Source organism: Protopterus annectens, chromosome 6.part0, assembly GCF_019279795.1.
Source record: "Protopterus annectens isolate FY-2018-M chromosome 6.part0, PAN1.0, whole genome shotgun sequence".
Taxonomy (NCBI): Eukaryota; Metazoa; Chordata; order Ceratodontiformes; family Protopteridae; genus Protopterus; species Protopterus annectens.
The window spans coordinates 388813909-388832715 of record NC_056737.1 but is presented as its reverse complement, the minus strand read 5'-3'; the positions used below and the strand labels follow the sequence as shown (position 1 = coordinate 388832715).

At 42.1% G+C, this 18807-nt stretch overlaps 1 protein-coding gene across 7 annotated transcripts in view; it reads left to right on the top strand.

The window, feature by feature from the left end:
- RALGAPA1 (Ral GTPase activating protein catalytic subunit alpha 1) overlaps positions 1-18807 on the top strand; it is a 5382632-nt gene that overhangs the window by 2871169 nt on the left and 2492656 nt on the right. For all 7 annotated transcript variants that reach the window (XM_044074134.1, XM_044074135.1, XM_044074129.1 and 4 more), the window contains one exon: positions 3805-3929. In XM_044074134.1, coding sequence (XP_043930069.1) covers positions 3805-3929 — 125 coding nt within the window. The remainder of the gene's footprint in view (positions 1-3804; positions 3930-18807) is intronic.

Here is an 18807-nt window from a genome sequence, read left to right as displayed (position 1 = left end):
TTGTCTTCTCTCGCCTTCTTTCTTGCGACCCTCCCTCCTTCCCCCAGGCCTGGACAGACCTTTTTCTACAAGGTATAATTATGCTGAAAGACCATACAGAGCTGGTCTTTCTTCCATCCTGCAGGTTTTTCTGCTGCTTTCTTCCTTTGGGAAGTGTTTGTGCTTGGTGCTATTGCCCTTTTGTCATCAAACAAGATCTGGGTACTTACCGCCTTGCATCATGGGATATGGGGCTGCCTCGAGCTGGTAAAAGTGACTCTCGAGCTTAGCAAGTGCCGAGTCCGAACCCATCAAGCAAGAAAGAAGGCGAGAGAAGACAACTAACATGGAACGTTATGGTAGGTACATAACTTCTTATTATAGTATACTTAAATTAGCAACAATGGGTAGAAACTTCTGTTAACACTAAAGTATGCCTCCCAATCAAAAATGTTCAGAAATTTTGTATCTGAATGCTTGCCGAGGTACTTTTATGCACTGTTTAGGCTGCAGGAAATGTTCCCACAAGCCAACTTTTCACATTGTGGGTGTTTGGAAGGGATATTGGATGCTGAGTTCACATTTTCTGGTCATGTCCAGAATTAGAGAATTTTAAGTAGTAGTTTAAAATGTTGAATCAGATATTGAACAGGGAGATTTAGTTTGACGGGGGGGGGGGGGGTAAAGGCATTATTCAGGAGGTGGAAGACAAGGTCTGAGGTAGGTCGAAAGGAAGGTATAACCATAATAGACAAAATAGCAGAAATGTAGTAATAATTTTGAAGATCTATGCTTAAAAGAAAATGTATACAGTTGCATGTATACATTTGCTTTTGTGGTGTCAGTATAATGAGGGAAAAGTAAAGGGATATGCAGGAAAAGAAGGGGGTCAAGAAGTTTGTGGCAACCAGATGAGTAACAGAGCAGTAGCACCATATGGAAGTGGGACAGAATTGAAGTGAAAATCTGAAGATATGTGAAAGTTTAGTGGAAAAATCTTTGCTATAGCTTTGGCACTAATTGCCTAACTTAAAATACATGTAGTGTATTGACCATAGTTATTAATGTTTGGAGAATGTTGGAAATGTATTTTGTAGATAATAAAATGAAGTATATTTAGAGCAAAGGCATATGGTGGATCCTGTATTACAGTAACTTGCAATGTAACACATTGCATATACGTTTATTTTTTTTCTTGCTTGCAGTGACCTTTGTTTAAGCCTAGGTAAGCTAAACCTAACTAAAGAGAAATAGGTTAAATAATTTGTATACTTTCCAGTATGTTCCCAGAATTCCATCTGGTGTATACACCTCCTGAAAACTAGTCAAACTGCTGAACTAACAGACTTTTAACGTCAAATTCCATATAAATCTACATTGTTGTAAGAGCACTACAGTAATTTGTAGACTGACTTCATGTTTCAGAACTTTTCCTTGTACAGTGTGAATCAAATTGACTAGAGCTGAAAGCCTGTATCAAATTCTCTCCCAGTTATACTGTAATATACTTCAATTTAACTTGAAGGTAGTCAGTTTTCTACACATTGGTAATTGTATTAGTAATAAGTGATAATTTCAGTATACTTAGCCATGGTGACACAACTGGGGCGTGATCAATCCTTATGCCACATTTTTGTTCAACTCTGGCTTTAGTTTGCATTTGACTGTAGCTCACATATGCATTTTGTATGCAACAGGTGATGGTCCTACTTGCAGCAAAATCTTGGTCTAATATTGAGTCCAATGTGGCATTCTCGATGAAACACAAATGTGAAAATTCTCAGTTCTAATAGAACTGTGGGATAGGCAAAGACATGCACCTCCCCCTCCACAAAGTTCTTGAGCTTGTATAAAAAAAATATTTTAAGTAAGAACATTTTCTAGCAGCAATTTATCATGATGGTGTCTAGAATGATGATGCTTTTATTAACTGTGGTATTGGTGAATTCCTTCACAAAACTGTGATTCTGTAGCACCACTATGGTAATTTCTGAGTGATGATCATTCCCCCCAAGTTAGCATATTTGTTAGGCTGTTTTATGGGAAGCAGCCCTCACATTGTAGATAATTTTTCAGTCTTCCTCTAGAGTTTTTTCGGATCTTCAGAAAAATTACTTCAAGTAGTAAAGCAAGTATTTTCAAAATTACAAAAATATTAACCTTATTTACTCTAAAGTCTGAACAGGCATTTGACTTTTCTTTTTCACTTTAACCTTGATCCTTCTTTCAGAGGTAGAGATGAGGTTTGATTACAGCAGTGACTCGTGTGCCATTTTTTTTTCTTAGGAAAGTGTGGCAGAAGTTACTTACTAGTTCTGTTTCACAACATCTTATCCACATAAACTAGCTAGACTTGCATTGATCAGGATTATTTAATACGTCTTTCTAAACAGAGAATGTTAACAGTGTTGGTAAACTCACATCTACTAACAGAACCACCTCATCTTGTTTTCAGATGCAGTTGCAACCCTGCAACATCTGGCTCATATCACAGCTATTTTTTGTTTTGCTTCTTTGACCCATGTAGGTGTTGTATATACAGCATTGTTATGTAGCAGATAGAAATAAATTACTGGCATGATTACATTTGCTGTCTTTTTTAACTCCATATTACATTGATGGCACATAAAGGTCTCATTACAGTTTGCAAATATTCGATAGTATGGGAATACTAGCAGATCTGTTTGAAAGAGAAAAGTCCTGTAATTTAACACGCTGGTTCCTGAGTCTTTCAGGTGATACCTTTTGCATTGTAAGGTTAATAGAAATTCAGCAGTAAGATGGTGAATATTTCTTTTCTTTGGTTTGCACTGGCATGACTAACAGAACCTTGTGGATTGCATGATGCACAAACAGGTAGACACCACCGGGGAGTTTGGCATGCTTTGTAGTATTTGTTTTTTAGAAACACTATATGGTTTTTAATGAGAATCCTTTCAAGTTGAAAGAATAGTCTTGTGTGTGAAGAATAAATGATTCATTCAGTTGGAGTCTTACTCTGGTTCACATAATCCCACTTAATTTGAAATCTTAACAGGGTTCAAGTTTTGTGGACCATTCTGCCTTCAGATATTGAGTTTTGGTTTGGTCCATAGACTAATCTTGTTTGCCTGTCTACCATGTGCATCCAAAGAAGCCCTTCTTGATACTTAAAAAAAAAAAAAAAAAAAAAAAAAAAGACCTTTGTTCCATTAATGTAGCAGCTTGATTGTTGTAACACGAGAATAATGAGTGCTCTCATTATACTGATCCTTATAGTTGCAACATTGTCTTACATGCAGATTTGTGTATAATTTTTGCATTCCTCCATCTATTTATTTTTAATTTCATGTGCTGTTTATCAATATTCATCAGTGTTTGTCTCATGTGAAACTTTATTTCAGCTACATATTTCTAAAAGTAGAAATCCAGCTGGCCTGACACTACTTCCTTTGTTAAAGTTGGTTTGCCCACCTAATGTCCGAATACCTTTTCATTTGCACATAGTTACATTTCTGGCTTATATATGGGTCCAGAATGTTTCCATGAAGTTATCAAAGTAGATGAAAACAAGCAAACACAAACCTTTGATTGATGCTTAAATTTATGGGGTTATAAGCTTCTGTGCTGTGAAGAGTAATAACAGAAATTAACTAATATTGCTTATGATTGAATGTATAGCCATTACTAATCATCTTTCTGTTAAATAAGGTGGTGGTTTATCCTGAATTTGCATGTCTGGCTGGTACTTTCATGCATTTTATAGTGATTGTTGCTTTTCTGTTTTCCAAAGTGTTGTTGATGCTTTAGATATTACAGTATTTCATAAATGTCATTCTTTTGTAGCCAATAAAGAGGATTCAAGCCAAAAACTGAATCCTATTAGCAGTGATATTGGCAGTTGCAATCCCAGTGTTCCTGACATTATGGATGAGTTTATTGCTGAGCGACTTCGTAGCGGCAACACTATAGTAAGTATCTTACTTTGCCTGTTTGCATAATGCATTTGATTAACTTAACTGAAATGCTCTTCAGTTATGTTTACCAGACATGGGAAGAGTGTTGAGTAGTTTCTAAAATGGAATGGTTTCATGAAGTTGAATGATGGAATCATTATCTTGAGATTTTTGGCAAATTCGGCAGTCATCTGTGTATAAAAACTGTTTTGTTGGCATTTTCATAAACTTGCAGTTAAGTTTTGGAGGGCTGCAAAAAGCTTTGAATCTTCTCATCACTTCATAAGTAAATATCTTGTAAAGTAGTGTGGGGTGGATTAGTCTCTATGTTTTTGTACAAACTCCATTGCATGCTTCTTTTTGGTTTTCTTCACATTTTTTCATGCATTATATGTATGTTTTCTTTTTAAAAGTTATTTTCATTAGCTTTACATAAATTGCTCATTTCCTACATAACCTTAAAATTCACTTCTGTTCCTTCTGAATGTTTTTTCTGCATGTATTCCGACAAATTCCATTTATTTATATGTAATTTGCCCCTTCCCTTTTCTTAAGATCCCACATCTAGTTGTTTATCTCCTTTATGATAGTCAGTGCTTCAGTTACAGTTGGTTTAGATTTTGACTTCCATTTTCTACTAATTGTTTTTGGCAGCCAATAGCACTAAACTTACTAAGGCTTTATTATGTCTGAGCAGTTCAGAGCCTGTATCCCAGGTCAAAAGAATCATTTGTTTATTTACATCCATTTGCTCCTGTAAATTTTGTGATAAAGTACTCTTTTGGGAATTATCTGCCAACCTAACTCCCAAAAAAACATGATGTGATCTCCATTTTCATTCATTACTCAACTGTTGGTTTTGGATCCGACTCTTGGATCGGACTCTGCTACTACTTCCTGATCGTAGGATTCTTGAACTCTTGAGCTTCTTCCTTTACCCATGATCCCCCATAACCTAACATACATCAGTTCTCATTTGCTGCCATTGTAAACAGATGTGAATTACGAGCTGTTGAGCATTAGGAGTTGTTTAACTGCTAGTTTGTCATCACAGTGAGTTTAATTCCTTTTAGTTTTTTCTTACATACTTACAGTTGTTTCTCTATATCTCCCTTTTTATTACTACATCCTTTTTCTCCGCTAACGGCCTTTTCTCATACTTCTTGATTACCTCTCAGTACCATTTTTAGTAGTCTTTGTTTCCTCCTCCTGTACTTTTATAGTACCCCTTAATACCATTGTTGGTAGTCTTTTATTTTCTGTTATTTTTTCATTATTGTTTAGAAATGTCATACAAGCATTCCATTTTCAAAAAATGTATTTCTTCTGAGCATAAGATTCTAAACTCTGATGCCCACACAGAATGTGTACTGTTTAAGCTCAAAACACTTAGAGGTAGATTGTGACATTTGTGCAGGCTTTAATTCCAGAGCTTTGACTGGAAGAATAAGCTTATCCTAAGGGGTCTTCTTCCTCCCAAACACACTATTCTGGTTACTGGGGCTCAACCTCCTAAGAAACAAGACAAAAAGGGCAACTCTGTTACAAAGGACAAGGATTCATGTAAAAGGTCTCCAGATCATTCTTCCACCTTGACTTCCACTTTGGCTCCTTTGTTATAGTCAACAACAAAACTTTTGAAAAAGTCAGATCCAATCACATCGGATTCAAAGCCAAGAACTGAAAGATCTCCTTAGATCCATACTCCCCCTTTGCTTTTAGAGCCTGTCTTTTCCATGTTACCATTTCTGTTCCTTGAAAAGTTGCCTAGAAGACATTCTAGGCTGTCTTCAACAGCTTTGTCTTTTTGATCCTCCAGGAGCTTGTTTGAAGCAGATGTGGATAGTATAATGAGGAAGTTCCTTAAGACGCAGATTCAAATGGGAGTTCTTTTGGCTCCAATACCATCAGGTCTTCGGAGCAGGCATAGAGCCACACCACATTTGATTTCTCTTTCTCCAATCTCTCCTACAGTTTCTGAGCTTTCAGATCCAAAATCCTTGGGGGAGGGGGTCTTCCTTGGATTAGATGACCATTAATTCTTCAACTCCAATAGTTTCTCTGAGTTACTTGGCTTGCAGTTCCTTGGAGCCAAAGGATCGGTGCTGGCTCCGGGCTTTTGGCGTAGACTCCAAAGCTGTTGGAGCCATCCCCCCTCAGAGCCTCAGCATTAGATAGCTTGGTTCCAACTCCCTGCTGGGGTGGCATGCCTTTAGGATGTCTGGAGATGTCAGTCTGAGAGGGCCCATTGTCGGATTCATCAGTTTCTGCTTCCTCTAGGCACGCCACTTTCGAGGTAATGGAGAGAGTCTTCTCTGTGTCTAGAGAACAGATGACCCTGTCCTGTTCGGATTAGACTTCTTTATCTCATTCGGTTTCTCTTAGTCAACTGGCTAGGAGTTCTTTTGAGCCAAAGCATCGGCACTGGCTGCAGGCTTTTGGAGTAGACTCCAAAGCTGTCGGAGCCATCGGTTCACTTCAGAGCCTAGATGTTAGCTTGTTTCCAACTCCCTGCTGTGGTGGTTGTGCCTTTAGGATGTCTGGAGATGTCGATCCGAGAGGACCCATTGTTGGATTCATCAGTTTCTGCTTTAATTAGACACTCTGCTTTCAAGGTAGTAGAGAGAGTCTTCTCTATTTCTAGAGAACAGATGACCCTGTCCTCTTTGGATTAGACTTCTTTGTCTCATTCATTTTTCTGTCCTGAATCTCGATCATCCCTTCCACTGGGACAGCCAATCCATGCTAGGCTCCATTCTACCCATCAGGGTATCCTTATCTCTTCTGATAGCTCTCCCCAAGCATCCCACCAAGGAGGTCCCTTGGAAGAGAACGTGGAAGTGGAGGCACTTGAGGCTCTCCATAAGTGCCTGCTACTGAAGACACTAATTTTAATGGGGGCAAGGGTTCCCCAGATCACCACCTGATGATCTTTCCTTTGGAGACATCTTGGAACTCTTTAAACAAAGAGGTGGTTGGTCTCCTGATAACCCTTCACAACAGGAATCCGTGTTTCTGGAGGCTTTCAGGTCTGGCCCATGTACCTCCTGAGTGACTCATCCTTTTGATGAGCTTGTAGATCTTGTCTCTTGGGCAGACGTGAAACCGGACACTGTCAAGCCTAGTCTCAAAAGACCAGACAAAATCCTTGCACCTCCAAAAAACTGTCTACACTAGAGTAAAGGAGTGCTGGTTGATGCAGTGGTAGTTGTGGCAGCCACGTGAAAAGAACTAGCAGAACAGAGTTCCTTCTGTCCATATCTCTAACCAGGGAGTCTAGGGTACTGGACAGGTTTGAGAAGTGTGTCTGTCCATCAGCAAACTTCATTTTAAGGTCACTGAAGTATTTCGAACATTTTACCAGACTTCAAAGAGATTTGATTATGGAATTTACCAAATCTCTTTTGGGGTCCATGTTTTTTGACAAAGGTTGTGCCATTTCCTCACAGCTAGATACTCTTCAATCAGTATCTAATTCATCCACGAGGTTAATCTGTCATGCTGCACAAGATGCCTCACAGCAGCAGGTACAGGTATTTCCATTAGGAGACGTACCTGGATGCACTTGTGTGATTTTGCAGAACCATTTAAATCTTCTTTCGTCAGTGCACCTTTTGATGGAACCTTACAGTTTGGCCCCAAGGTAAAAGACACACACACGGTGAGAACAAGAAAGACCGACCCTGTCGGCTATGGGCATACATTTTTCTGCTCCTCAAAGGTCACTTTCTAGGAACCAGTTAGGCAGTAGAAAGATATGGTTCAAGAAATCCCAAGGTCCCTTTCAGGATTCATGTGGAGATAGTTCCCTAAGGTGCAGAGAAGGGAACACAAATGGAAGACTCCATCCCTATAGCAGAGATGTTCCACATAACCAAGGATCTAGAGATTCTTTTGCGAGACAGATCCTAACAGCACTCCTGAAAGGAGGCCCAACTGTCCATCTCTGTAGGCATTCAGGGGTCGTCTATCAGTGCTGCAGAGAGCCTGGCTAGAAAACACAAAAACAAAAGATTTGTGGGTGCGAAGGGTAATATCCAGAGGTTATATTACACCATTTTCTCAATCCCTTCCAGCAGTTCCAAAGAATATCCCCAATGTTCCACCCAGTCAGAGGGAAGCAGCTTTTCTAGAGATAAAAAAGCTGCTTTAAAAAAAATCATCCAAGTGGTCCCCTCAGGCCAGAGAAGATCTGGAACTTATTCAGGATTCTTTTTGGTGCCAAAAAAGACAGGAGACCTGAGACCAATTTTGGATCTCGGCAGTTCAGTAGTTCAGTATACAAAGTTCCAGATTGTCACTTTTCAGTCCATTCTGCTATTTCTGCACAAGGACGACTGGATGTGCTCAGTAGATCTTCAAGATGCATACTGTAACATCAGAATGAACAGGCACTCCAGAAAATACCTATGCTTTCAGCTGGGAGCCAGTCATTACCAGTTCAGAGCACGGCCCTTTGGTCTCACCACACCCCCCAGGGTGTTTGCCAAATGCATGGCAGTTGTAGCAGTTTACCTGCAACTGCTGGCATTCCAGGTATTTCCATATCTAAGTGACTAGCTTTTGACTGCTCCAATCAGGCATCAACTGATTCAAGCAAGGGACTTCTTACTCCAGCTGTGCTCCCGTATGGGAATGTCAGTCAGTTGCAACAAATCTCAACTCATACTGATTCAGAGTTTGGAATTCATCTTGGCTCATATGAATGCAGCCACCCAAATAGATTCTCTTCCTCTGTCTCGAATAAAACCCATGCAGTTCCAGGTCAAGAAGATAATTAAAAATTCTTCCCTTCTGGCATGTCTGATGCATCAAGCCTTGGGATTCATGGCAGCGGCAATCACCCTTGTACCACTTGGCCAGGTTCAATATGAGAATCCTACAATGGACACTCGCCACTCAGTGGCCTATTCTCCAACACCAGTTATCCATGCCAGTCAGTTACTCAAGCATGTGAGAATTACCTTCTCTGGTGGATCCACTCCAGTCAACTCCACAAAGGCTATCTTTTTGTTCTCCCTTAACCCAGGGCCATAGTGACCATGGATGCCTCTCAGCTTTGGTGATGGGGGCATTTCCTGCGAAGTATAGTCCAAGGTACATGGTCTCCCCAAGAGGACAAGCCACATATCATTGTCCTGGAGATGAGAGCTGTCCTCCTAGCATTGCTGGCCTTTCAAGACATGCTCCCAATCAGAACTATTGCAATCCAGATGGGACAGTGCGTCAGTAGTCTGGTACATCAGCCGGCTGGGGGGAACCAGAGCTTACCCTGTTTGTCGAGAAGCTGTGAGTATGGCAATGGGTGGTCTCTTCCAGTCGTTTTCCTGATAGCAACACCCATCCCGGGGAAATCCATTGTGATTGCAGACAAGTTAAACAGGTCTGTTTTGATGCCTCAGGAGTGGTGTATCAATATCAATGTGCTGGAGAGAATATTCCATCAGTGGGGCCAGCCATGCTGTGATTTATTTGCCTCTCTCCTCAACACCATATGCAGCAGGTTCTGTGCTCTGTTCCCCCACCGGAAGAGTAACCAAGAGATGCTGTACTTCATGCTTGGCCTCCTGGTTTCCTTTATGCTTATCCCCCATTACCTCCCATTCAAAATTTTTACAGAAAGCATTTTGATTTAAGAGCAGGGTTATCTACAGTGCCCCTAACTGACCTCGTCAAATTTGGTTTCTCTTCCTTTGGCTTCCTTTTCTACATCCACCCTGGATTCTGGATCCAACCCTAGACCTCCTGTCTCATCCGACAGGTATGACTAACCCAGACTTAACAGGCCTTAAATTGACTGCATGGTTTCTCCAGTTCCATTGATTGCTTGACAGCCCAGGCTGTCCTCCCCATCTTTCACATTTTATTATCTTCCCATAAAGCTTCCACCAGAAAGCTTTACAAGAGTAAATGTAAAAGATTTGTTCTTTGGGCCCTAATCAAAAACCTTTTGGCACCGATTTCAAATGTACTTGATTTTATAACCACAATTTTCAATGAAGGTGCTAGTTTTTCAAGTATTAGAGTACAATTAGCAGCCATTTCCAGCTTTCATGTGGAAAAAATAATTACACCTTAACTTCCTCTAAGTTTTGCAAAGTCTTTCTAAGAGGAACCGTTTTTTTACTTAGACCTCCTTTAAAGGATTCTTCTCCTCCTTGGGATTTAAGCATCATACTTCAGGCCTTGACTCAACCTCCCTTTGCATCCTTGGCTAAATCTGATCTAAGCTTTTGACCTGGAAAACTGTTATTTGTGGTTTCATCTGCCAGCAGAGTGTCTGAACGTGAAGCATTGTCTTTTAAGCGTCCTTATTTAGTTTTTCACATGGATGGGGTTTCTATGTGGACCAATCCATCCTTTTTGCCAAAGGTTTCTGAGTCTAATATTAATCAGGTCATTAATTTTCCAGTGTTTGCAAAATTTTCGAGCAAAAATGAATATTTGTTATATTTGTTAGATGCTATCAGACAATTACATTTCTACCTTCGTAGAACTAAGGGTCTAAGAAAGTCTGAGCAATTGTTTGTTTCCTTTTCTTATTCAAAACCAGTATCTAAAGTTACTCTGGCCAAATGGTTGACCTACTGTATTACCTTTGTTTATCAAACAATGGGCTTACCATTACCAAAACCATCCAGAGCTCACTCCACCAGGTGTATGGCAACTTCATCAGCCTTTTTGTTCAGAACTTAAGTGATATTTGTGCATCTGCAACTTGAGCTAGTCCTCATACCTTTATTGCTCATTGCAAACTGGATCTGGTCTCTAGGGAAGACATTTTTTGGTTTGGTGGTGGTGCTCTGCAATATCCTTCCTTAGAGTCCTCCCATGATTTAGGTAGCTGGGGACTTTGTCCCAACAGTTGAGGAATGAATGAAAATGGGCAACATCAGAATAAAAAGTTATATACTCACCATAATGTTCTATCTGTGTTGTTCATTTTCATTCTTCTTCAGCTTCCCACCCACCTACCCCCTGCCTTGTTCTACTTTGTAGAGATCGAAGCGTATTGGAGGAACCTGTGCTCCTTCTTTGAGCACCAGCTTTCACTCTTCTTATTTTCCACTCCTCTGTTAGACATATGGGCAGCAAACTAGATATGAGGTAGGATAGATAGGTTGATGGGGCATGATGGGTAAAAGGAGGAGCTTGAGAGTTCAAGAATCCTACGATCTGGAAGAAGCGACTGAGTCGAATCCAAACCCAACAGTTGAGGGAAGAATGAAAATGGACAACACAGATGGAATGTTATGGTGAGTACAAAACTTTTTGTTTCCAATTGCTTATATATTTTCCATTACACCTTGGGCATTTGCTATGTAACAAAGGAAAAACTTCTCTGAAATCTGCTTGGGGTGTAAAAATACATGCTCAAGCCCTTTGAAACAGAACTGCTAATCCTTTTCGACTTTGCATGCCTGGGGACCATACAGATGTCCTCCCATTGTTCCTTTGTAATTTGCCTTTCTGTTCTCTCTTCCCTGTCTTATTTAACCTCCTCTGATTCTTGTAGTTACCATTTAATATTTTATATGCCCTACTAATTATCCCTTTCAGTAAAAGAAGCCTCTTTTCTGGACTCAACTACAAACTCTACAGAGCTTATATTTCACTTAACACTCCCTTGTTCTTTTATCTTTGTTTATAATCCATCAGTTCCTGCCAGGGAAGGCCATATGTAACCTGCGGTCCAGACTTCTTCTTGACCTCATCACACTTTTTTTTTTTTACTGTTCCCCATCTCTCATTGTTTTGCTTTCAGTACCGTGGTATATTAGCTAATTTTCTGCAGTTAATTGTTCGCTCTGTTTTGCCCCTTTTCTGTACACCTACTTGCAGACATCTTTAATGTTGGCTTAGTTCTTGGAATGTTTTCTGTTACTTTATGAATACAATATTTTCTATGGTGGTGTTTTTCTCCTTAAGGACCTACATCCAAACTCGTACTCTTTCCTTATTTCTTGAACTCTCCAACCTCATTTCATCATTTTCACCCCTTTCCACTTATAAATAGCACAGTATGACTTGCATGTAAAACTTTCTTTTGCATTGATAGTAATTTTATTATGGGGAAGAAAAATTAATTTTCCTTGTGCAGTATAAGTGTCATGCTTTACAAATGCCATTAGCTTAAGTACCAATTTCCTTGGTTGTATAAGGAAAATACTTTGGTGTAATATATTTGTTGTATAATATATCTTTAATAGTTTTAGCCTTTCTTGAGGCTACTGTAGGCTTTTCACCTATAATATTAAGAAGTTCAATATTTCTACAAATAATCTCCAGTGATTATGTAAAATTTATTTCCCATATTATTTAAAGGTTGGTCTAAAAAGGTTTTGACTAAGACATTGAAACAAAGATTTTTTTCTTTGGATATGACTATGGATGCAAAGGGTATATATAATATTTTATAGTAATAATGGGAAGATTATTCATGGAAATATTGGACTTTTTAATATCATAGGTGAGAAGCCTATATTAGTATACAGGAAGGCTAAAACCATTTGCTATATGTCATACAGCACCTATATTCAAAGCCTTTTCTGTATACAGTTACGGAAATTGCTACTTGTGCTTGTGGCATTTATAAAGTATGTTGCTATATTGCACAAGGAAAATGTATTTTTCCTCCTCATAATAAAATGACTCTATGCTAAGGAACATTTTACAAGCGAGTCCTATGGTATTATTCATATTACTGAATGTGCATTTTGTAATGCATTTTATATTGAAATGACTAGTAAACCCTTCAAAAAACATTTTAGAAATTATTTATTATATAACGACCAGAGTTGAAAATAGTACTTTATTTAAACATCAAAAAAGTGTTGTGAACACAATTTTATTTATTTCTTTTTGTTAGTGTGTCTCCTGTTGTCAAGAATGGTGATTTTAAAGCTAATGTTGAAATGAGTGAAACTATGTGGCAGCTATGACTGAAAGCTGACAACTTTCCTGGTTTAAACAGCTCAATAAAAATTGTTTTTTTGGTGTGTGTGTGTGTGTGTGTATATGTATGTGTATATATATATATATGTATGTATATATATATATATATATATATATATATATATATATATATATGGGTCTACTTTCATAGACCAACGCATTTAATCACCGACACACATTTTCCCCACCCCAAACAACCGACAACACACCACACCGACAACTCAACATACCGAACACCAAAACACCGACACAAAAAACGCCAAATACACATTGCACACAACAACATATCCACTAACCTTAACCTAAACCCTAACCCTAATGTCCGACACTACCGCACACTTACCCAACCCGCACCCTAACCCTAACTCACTTAACGCATCCCTAAATCTCAACACCGTCACTATCGCACACTCACCCTACCTGCACCCTAACCCTAACTCACTTAACACACCCCTAAACCCCAACACCGTCACTATCGCACACTCACCCTACCTGCACCCTAACCCTAACTCACTTAACACACCCTAAAACATTCAGCCCATCACTATCGCACACTCACTCCACCCGCATTCTAACCCTAACACACTTAACACTACCCTACACAGCACTAGGCCACTTCCACACACTTACCTCACCGGAACCCTTAGTCCGACACCACCGCACACTCACATTTTCCACACACTATACTAAAATCCCACAATATCGCACTTACCTGTCCGCCCCCAATACTACATCTATCACTTTCGACACTTACCGTGATCGCCACACGCTGCCGTTGTCGGTCTCTCAGCCGCCGGGATATCGCTGTAACCTACCTGTTCGGTCATTCCGTCTCGGTCTTCCGGGTGTCGGTAAAGTGGCGCTTCGGTCTATGAAAGTAGACCCATATATATATATATATATATATATATATATATATATATATATATATATATATATATGTTTAAAGCATTTTTCTTTAAATATATTAGTTACATTGTGTGTCATGTGATTTACTGCTTAGTATATATAAGTGGGTATGTGCATTTAACATTAATCTTATGATGTCCAATGATTTGTGAATGAAAGCACTAATTAAAGAAGCTGTGTACTATTTCTTGTGGTGTTCTGTAGTTTTCATATACACTTTTTTAGTACGTCTTATACAGTGAGCTGCTTTTTTTCAGCATTGTATTAATTATTGATGTTAAGTTGTCTATCTCGCCTTCATTCTTGCTGGATGGGTTCGGAGCCGACCTCGGCTCCGACTCGGCCACTCTAAAGCTCGAGAGTTGGTTCCACCGGCTCGAGGCTCCCCTTATATCCCACAATGCTAGGCGAGAGTTACCTCAGATCTCGTTTGCCACTACAGCTTCGAGGTTGGTTTTCTACCGGTTCCTGGTAAGTTTTAGCTTTTTCTATAAAAAGTTACTCTTGTTTCCCCTTTTTTAGTTTAATTATTCCTAAATTAGTGTAGTTTATTAAACTCTATCCCCGAACCTATTTTCTTCCCGTTTCTTGTCAAAAGAACTTTTAGTTCTTCCCTTGGAGGTTTGGACTTCGCTTTCCTAGAGAGTGTTTGTGTAGTGTACTACTGTTTGTTGTACTTAATTTTACTATATTTTTAATATAGTTGTTATTTTGACAGGGTATAACTGGTGTGTTTGAGTGTGTGTTTGTGTTCACCAGTTAGGCTATGTCTAAAGAAGCAAAGGTCTCCGGATTCAAGAAGTGTGATGCGTGCTGTCAGAAAATGTCTCTGACAGACGCTCACACTTCTTGTGTCTATTGTCTGGGGCCTTTGCACCTGCAGGACTCCTGTGCTGTCTGCCATGGCTTCAGCCCCAGGGTCCTGCAGGAAAGAAAACAAGCTCATATTGAGAGGCTTGTTGAAGCCTGAGGATTCCCTGTCTGTCTCAACAGGAAGCCCTCCAAGGCATCGAGGTCTTCGGCTCCGCTTCTGAGCCAAGACCTCAGGTTGTTCAACCTTTGCCTTTATCGGCTCGGCTGGAGCCGATAAGACTCAGTCCACAGTTTCTGTGGCTCCTCGCCCGGCGGAGCCGAGGTTATCGAGGTACCCGTGTCGTCTCCGACAAGATCTTCGGAGCCGACAACCAGAAAGAGGTCTAGGTCACCTTCGCTTGGCTCCGTTCATTCGGCTCCAGGATCTCCCCTGCTGTCTGAACGGAGCCAAAGGTCTCATTCCTCTAGGTCATCGAGGTCTGATCATGACCTTCAGAGGGTGGTGAGTCGACTACTCAAGTCTGAGGCACTGGCCCAGATGCTTCAGAGCCCGACTCATCAGTCGGTGCCTGTCCCGGTCCATCAACTCCTTCCTCCTTCGACTCTCTTGAGCTTGGAGCCGGGTCGTGTCGGAACCGAGACTGTGGTCACCTCGGAGCCGAGACAATTGTCTTCGGCTCCGTCGTCGGCTCCGTTTTCTTCCATGGAGGAATCTCGGCGCCGGACTTCCCTCGTCGGCTCTGAGGGGGTGAGTGGCATCGGACCCTTGTCCGACCCCTCTCCCTCTCGGTGCTTGGCGCTGGTGAGTTCGGCTCCGACATCGCCTCGAGCCATCACTGTCGGTGCCGAGGGGTCTTTAGCTCCTCGGAGCGGGGACCTCTGGCTCTGCCTGACAGGGGTGCTTTCGAGGTCATGCGGAGTGTATTAGAGCCTGGCTCTACTCCACAGTCGGCTCCGTCAGCCCCTCCCTCTATGCTGCCTCAGGGTAAGTCGACTCACTCCCTCATCCCGGACCGCAGAGAGCCAACTCCTCAGGAGCCCCTGTGGGATTTCATCCTCTTCCGAGGCCTCTCCTGATTTGGCAGAAGAGCCACCTCGCAAGAGGAAGTGCAAGAGGAAGCACATTGACTCACCTGAGTCTATCACGTCCGACACAGATCTGGATGATTCTGAGGGTTCCCCCCGTTCCCCTTCTGAAGATGTCTCTTTTGCAGACATTCTGGAGATCCTTAAACAGAGGGGAAATTGGCCAGCCCTCAACCCTTCAGAGGACGAATCTGTGTATCTTGAGGCGTTTGGCTCTCGTCCTTCCACCTCCTGGGTGTCCCCCCCCTTCGCCCCCCTCATGCAGGTGGTTGCTAAAAAGGCATGGACGGCTCCTGATTCAGTGGACCCCACTCCCAGGAGACCCTCCAAATTCATCACAGCTCCAGCAGACAAGGAATTTTTATCAAAAGGAGTCTCTGTGGATGCTATGGTGGTAGCTGCCGCCACAAAGAAGGAACTGGCTGATCCTTCAGTGCCTGTCCATCCACCTAACAAGGAATCTAGGTCCATGGATAGGTACGGGAAGCGGATGTTCTCCTCAGCGACATTTACTATGCGTTCGCTGAATTACCTGTGCCATTTCACTCGTCTTCAAAGGGACTTGATCAAAGAAGCGAGTGAAATGCTTAAGGACCCTACAGCTGCGGGTTTCCAAGAAAAATGAACACGCAGCTGGCTATCCTTAATTCTATTTCCAACTCCTCCATGCGCCTCCTCTCTTATGCGGCCGATGGAGCGAGCAGAGCCGCTGGAACAGGGGTAGCCTTACGTAGGCACGCCTGGATGCGGCTATGCAATTTTGCGGAACCTTTCAAGACGTCTTTCACAAACTCCCCTTTTGATGGATCATCCCTTTTTGGTCCACAAGTGAAAGAAACCCTGACTAGGTGCGAGACGGATGGCAAGACCCTTTCTGCCGTCGGAGTCCGTTTTCCACTCCTTCTAGGCCTTACCCCAAAGGCCAGAAGGGGGGAAAGATGTGGTTCCGTAAACAATCTCAAGGGACTTCGCCTGACGCACAGAGTCGGTTCCCCGCCAGAGGCAGAGGGGGGAACAACAATGGTAGACGCCGCCCTAGAGGCAGAGGGGGACCGCAGAACCAGGGCAATCGAGAAACGTCTTCCGATAAGCCCTTTCAGCATCCCTGAGGTGTTGCCCAACTGCCCATCTTCGGAGGCAGTCGGGGGAAGATTGTCACTGTACCCAGAAGCCTGGCTATCCTTGACACAAGACAAATGGGTACAGTCCATCATTTCCGAAGGTTATTCTATTCCCTTTCTTCATTCTCCAAGTCAGTCAAAAAAATCCCTTCCAGATGTTCCACCCGCTCAAAGGGATATAGCAGCTTTGGAAATTTCAAAACTGCTTGCAAAAAGAGCTATTCAGCCAGTGCCAGCAGACCAACTAGGATCCGGAATCTACTCAAGGTTCTTTTTAGTTCCAAAGAAAACAGGGGACTGGAGACCAATTTTGGATCTCAGTATCTTGAACAGATCGGTCAAGAAAACAAGATTTCGGATGGTCACGCTGCAATCCATTCTTCCCCTGTTGGGAAAAGGAAACTGGATGTGCTCTATAGACCTTCAGGACGCGTACTATCACATAAAATGAACAGGCGCTCCAGAAGATTCCTCCGCTTCAGGCTGGGAACCAGTCATTTTCAATTCAGGGCCCTGCCCTTTGGTCTCACCACTGCCCCCGGGTGTTTACCAAATGCATGGCTGTGGTAGCTTCTCACCTGAGACGACAAGGATTCCAGGTGTTTCCATATTTGGACGACTGGCTCCTCACAGCTCCCACCAAGCATCTCCTTCTGATGGCCAGAGATTACACTTTTCGCCTGTCAAAACTGGGTATCTCAATAAATTGCGAAAAGTCTGTTTTGTCGCCTTGTCGTACTATTACCTACATAGGCAAATTTAGATACTGTAAACATGTCTGCAATTCTAACGAACCAAAGGATATCAGACATTCAAAATTGGTGTCACTTCTTCTCAACAACAACAGAGCCAAAGCCAGGTTAGTTCTAAAGGTGTTGGGAATCATGGCAGCGCCATACCTCTCCTCCCATTGGCCAGATACCACATGCGGATCCTTCAGTGGATGCTCTTTTCTCAATGGTCATACCAGGAACTTCCAATGTCTCACACCATTATGATCACGCAAGCGTGCAAAAGCATCTCATGTGGTGGATGTCTTCCCCCCAGCTCCTGTTGGGGAGACCGTTTGTTCCACCTCCTCCGGTTGCTACTCTGACAACGGATGCCTCCCTGATCGGGTGGGGGCATTATCAGGGCAGGACAGTCCAGGGCACATGGCAACCAAACGAATGCCACTTGCACATAAATGTTCTGGAGATGAGAGCAGTGCTTTTAGCGTTGCAAGCCCTTCAAGACTCTCTTCCCTTGGGAGCGATTGCAATCCAGACAGACAATATGTCTGTAGTGTGGTACATCAACAAACAAGGCGGAACCAGATCATACCCCTGTGTCGAGAAGCACTCAGACTGTGGCAATGGGCGATTTCTTCTCAGCGTTTCTGATAGCAACGCACATCCCGGGAAGTCCAATCACATTGCGGACAAGTTGAGCAGAGCTATTCTCATGCCTCACGAGTGGTCTCTGAAAGACTCTGTAGTGAGAGAGATATTTCTCAAGTGGGGTCAGCCTTGCTGCGATCTTTTGCTACTCCCCAAAACAGCAAGTGCAGAGAATACTTCACTCTATTCCCTTTACCAGGCCAACCCAGCAGGGACGCTAGTCCAAGTTTGGCCCGGGGACTTCTGTATGCATTTCCTCCTTTCCCACTGATCTCTCAAGTAATACAGAAAGCTATCGCTCAGAAGGCCTCATTGATCCTCATTGCTCCTTACTGGCCTCGACAAGTGTGGTTCCCCTTTCTGCATCGATTTCTTTTGAGCGACCGTGGAATCTGGACCTAGTTCCAGATCTTTTGATCCATCAGTCGGGTCAGTTTCATCGCTCCCTCCCCTCTCTGAACCTCACTGCTTGGTTCCTCCACTTCCAACCGTAGCCAGGCTTCCTCAATTATCTCACTCTGTTAGAGATATTTTGATAGCTTCCCATAAATCTTCCACTAGAAAGATTTATTTGAGTAAGTGGAAACGATTTTCATATTGGGCACAAGGAAAGGACATAGATCCTTTCAC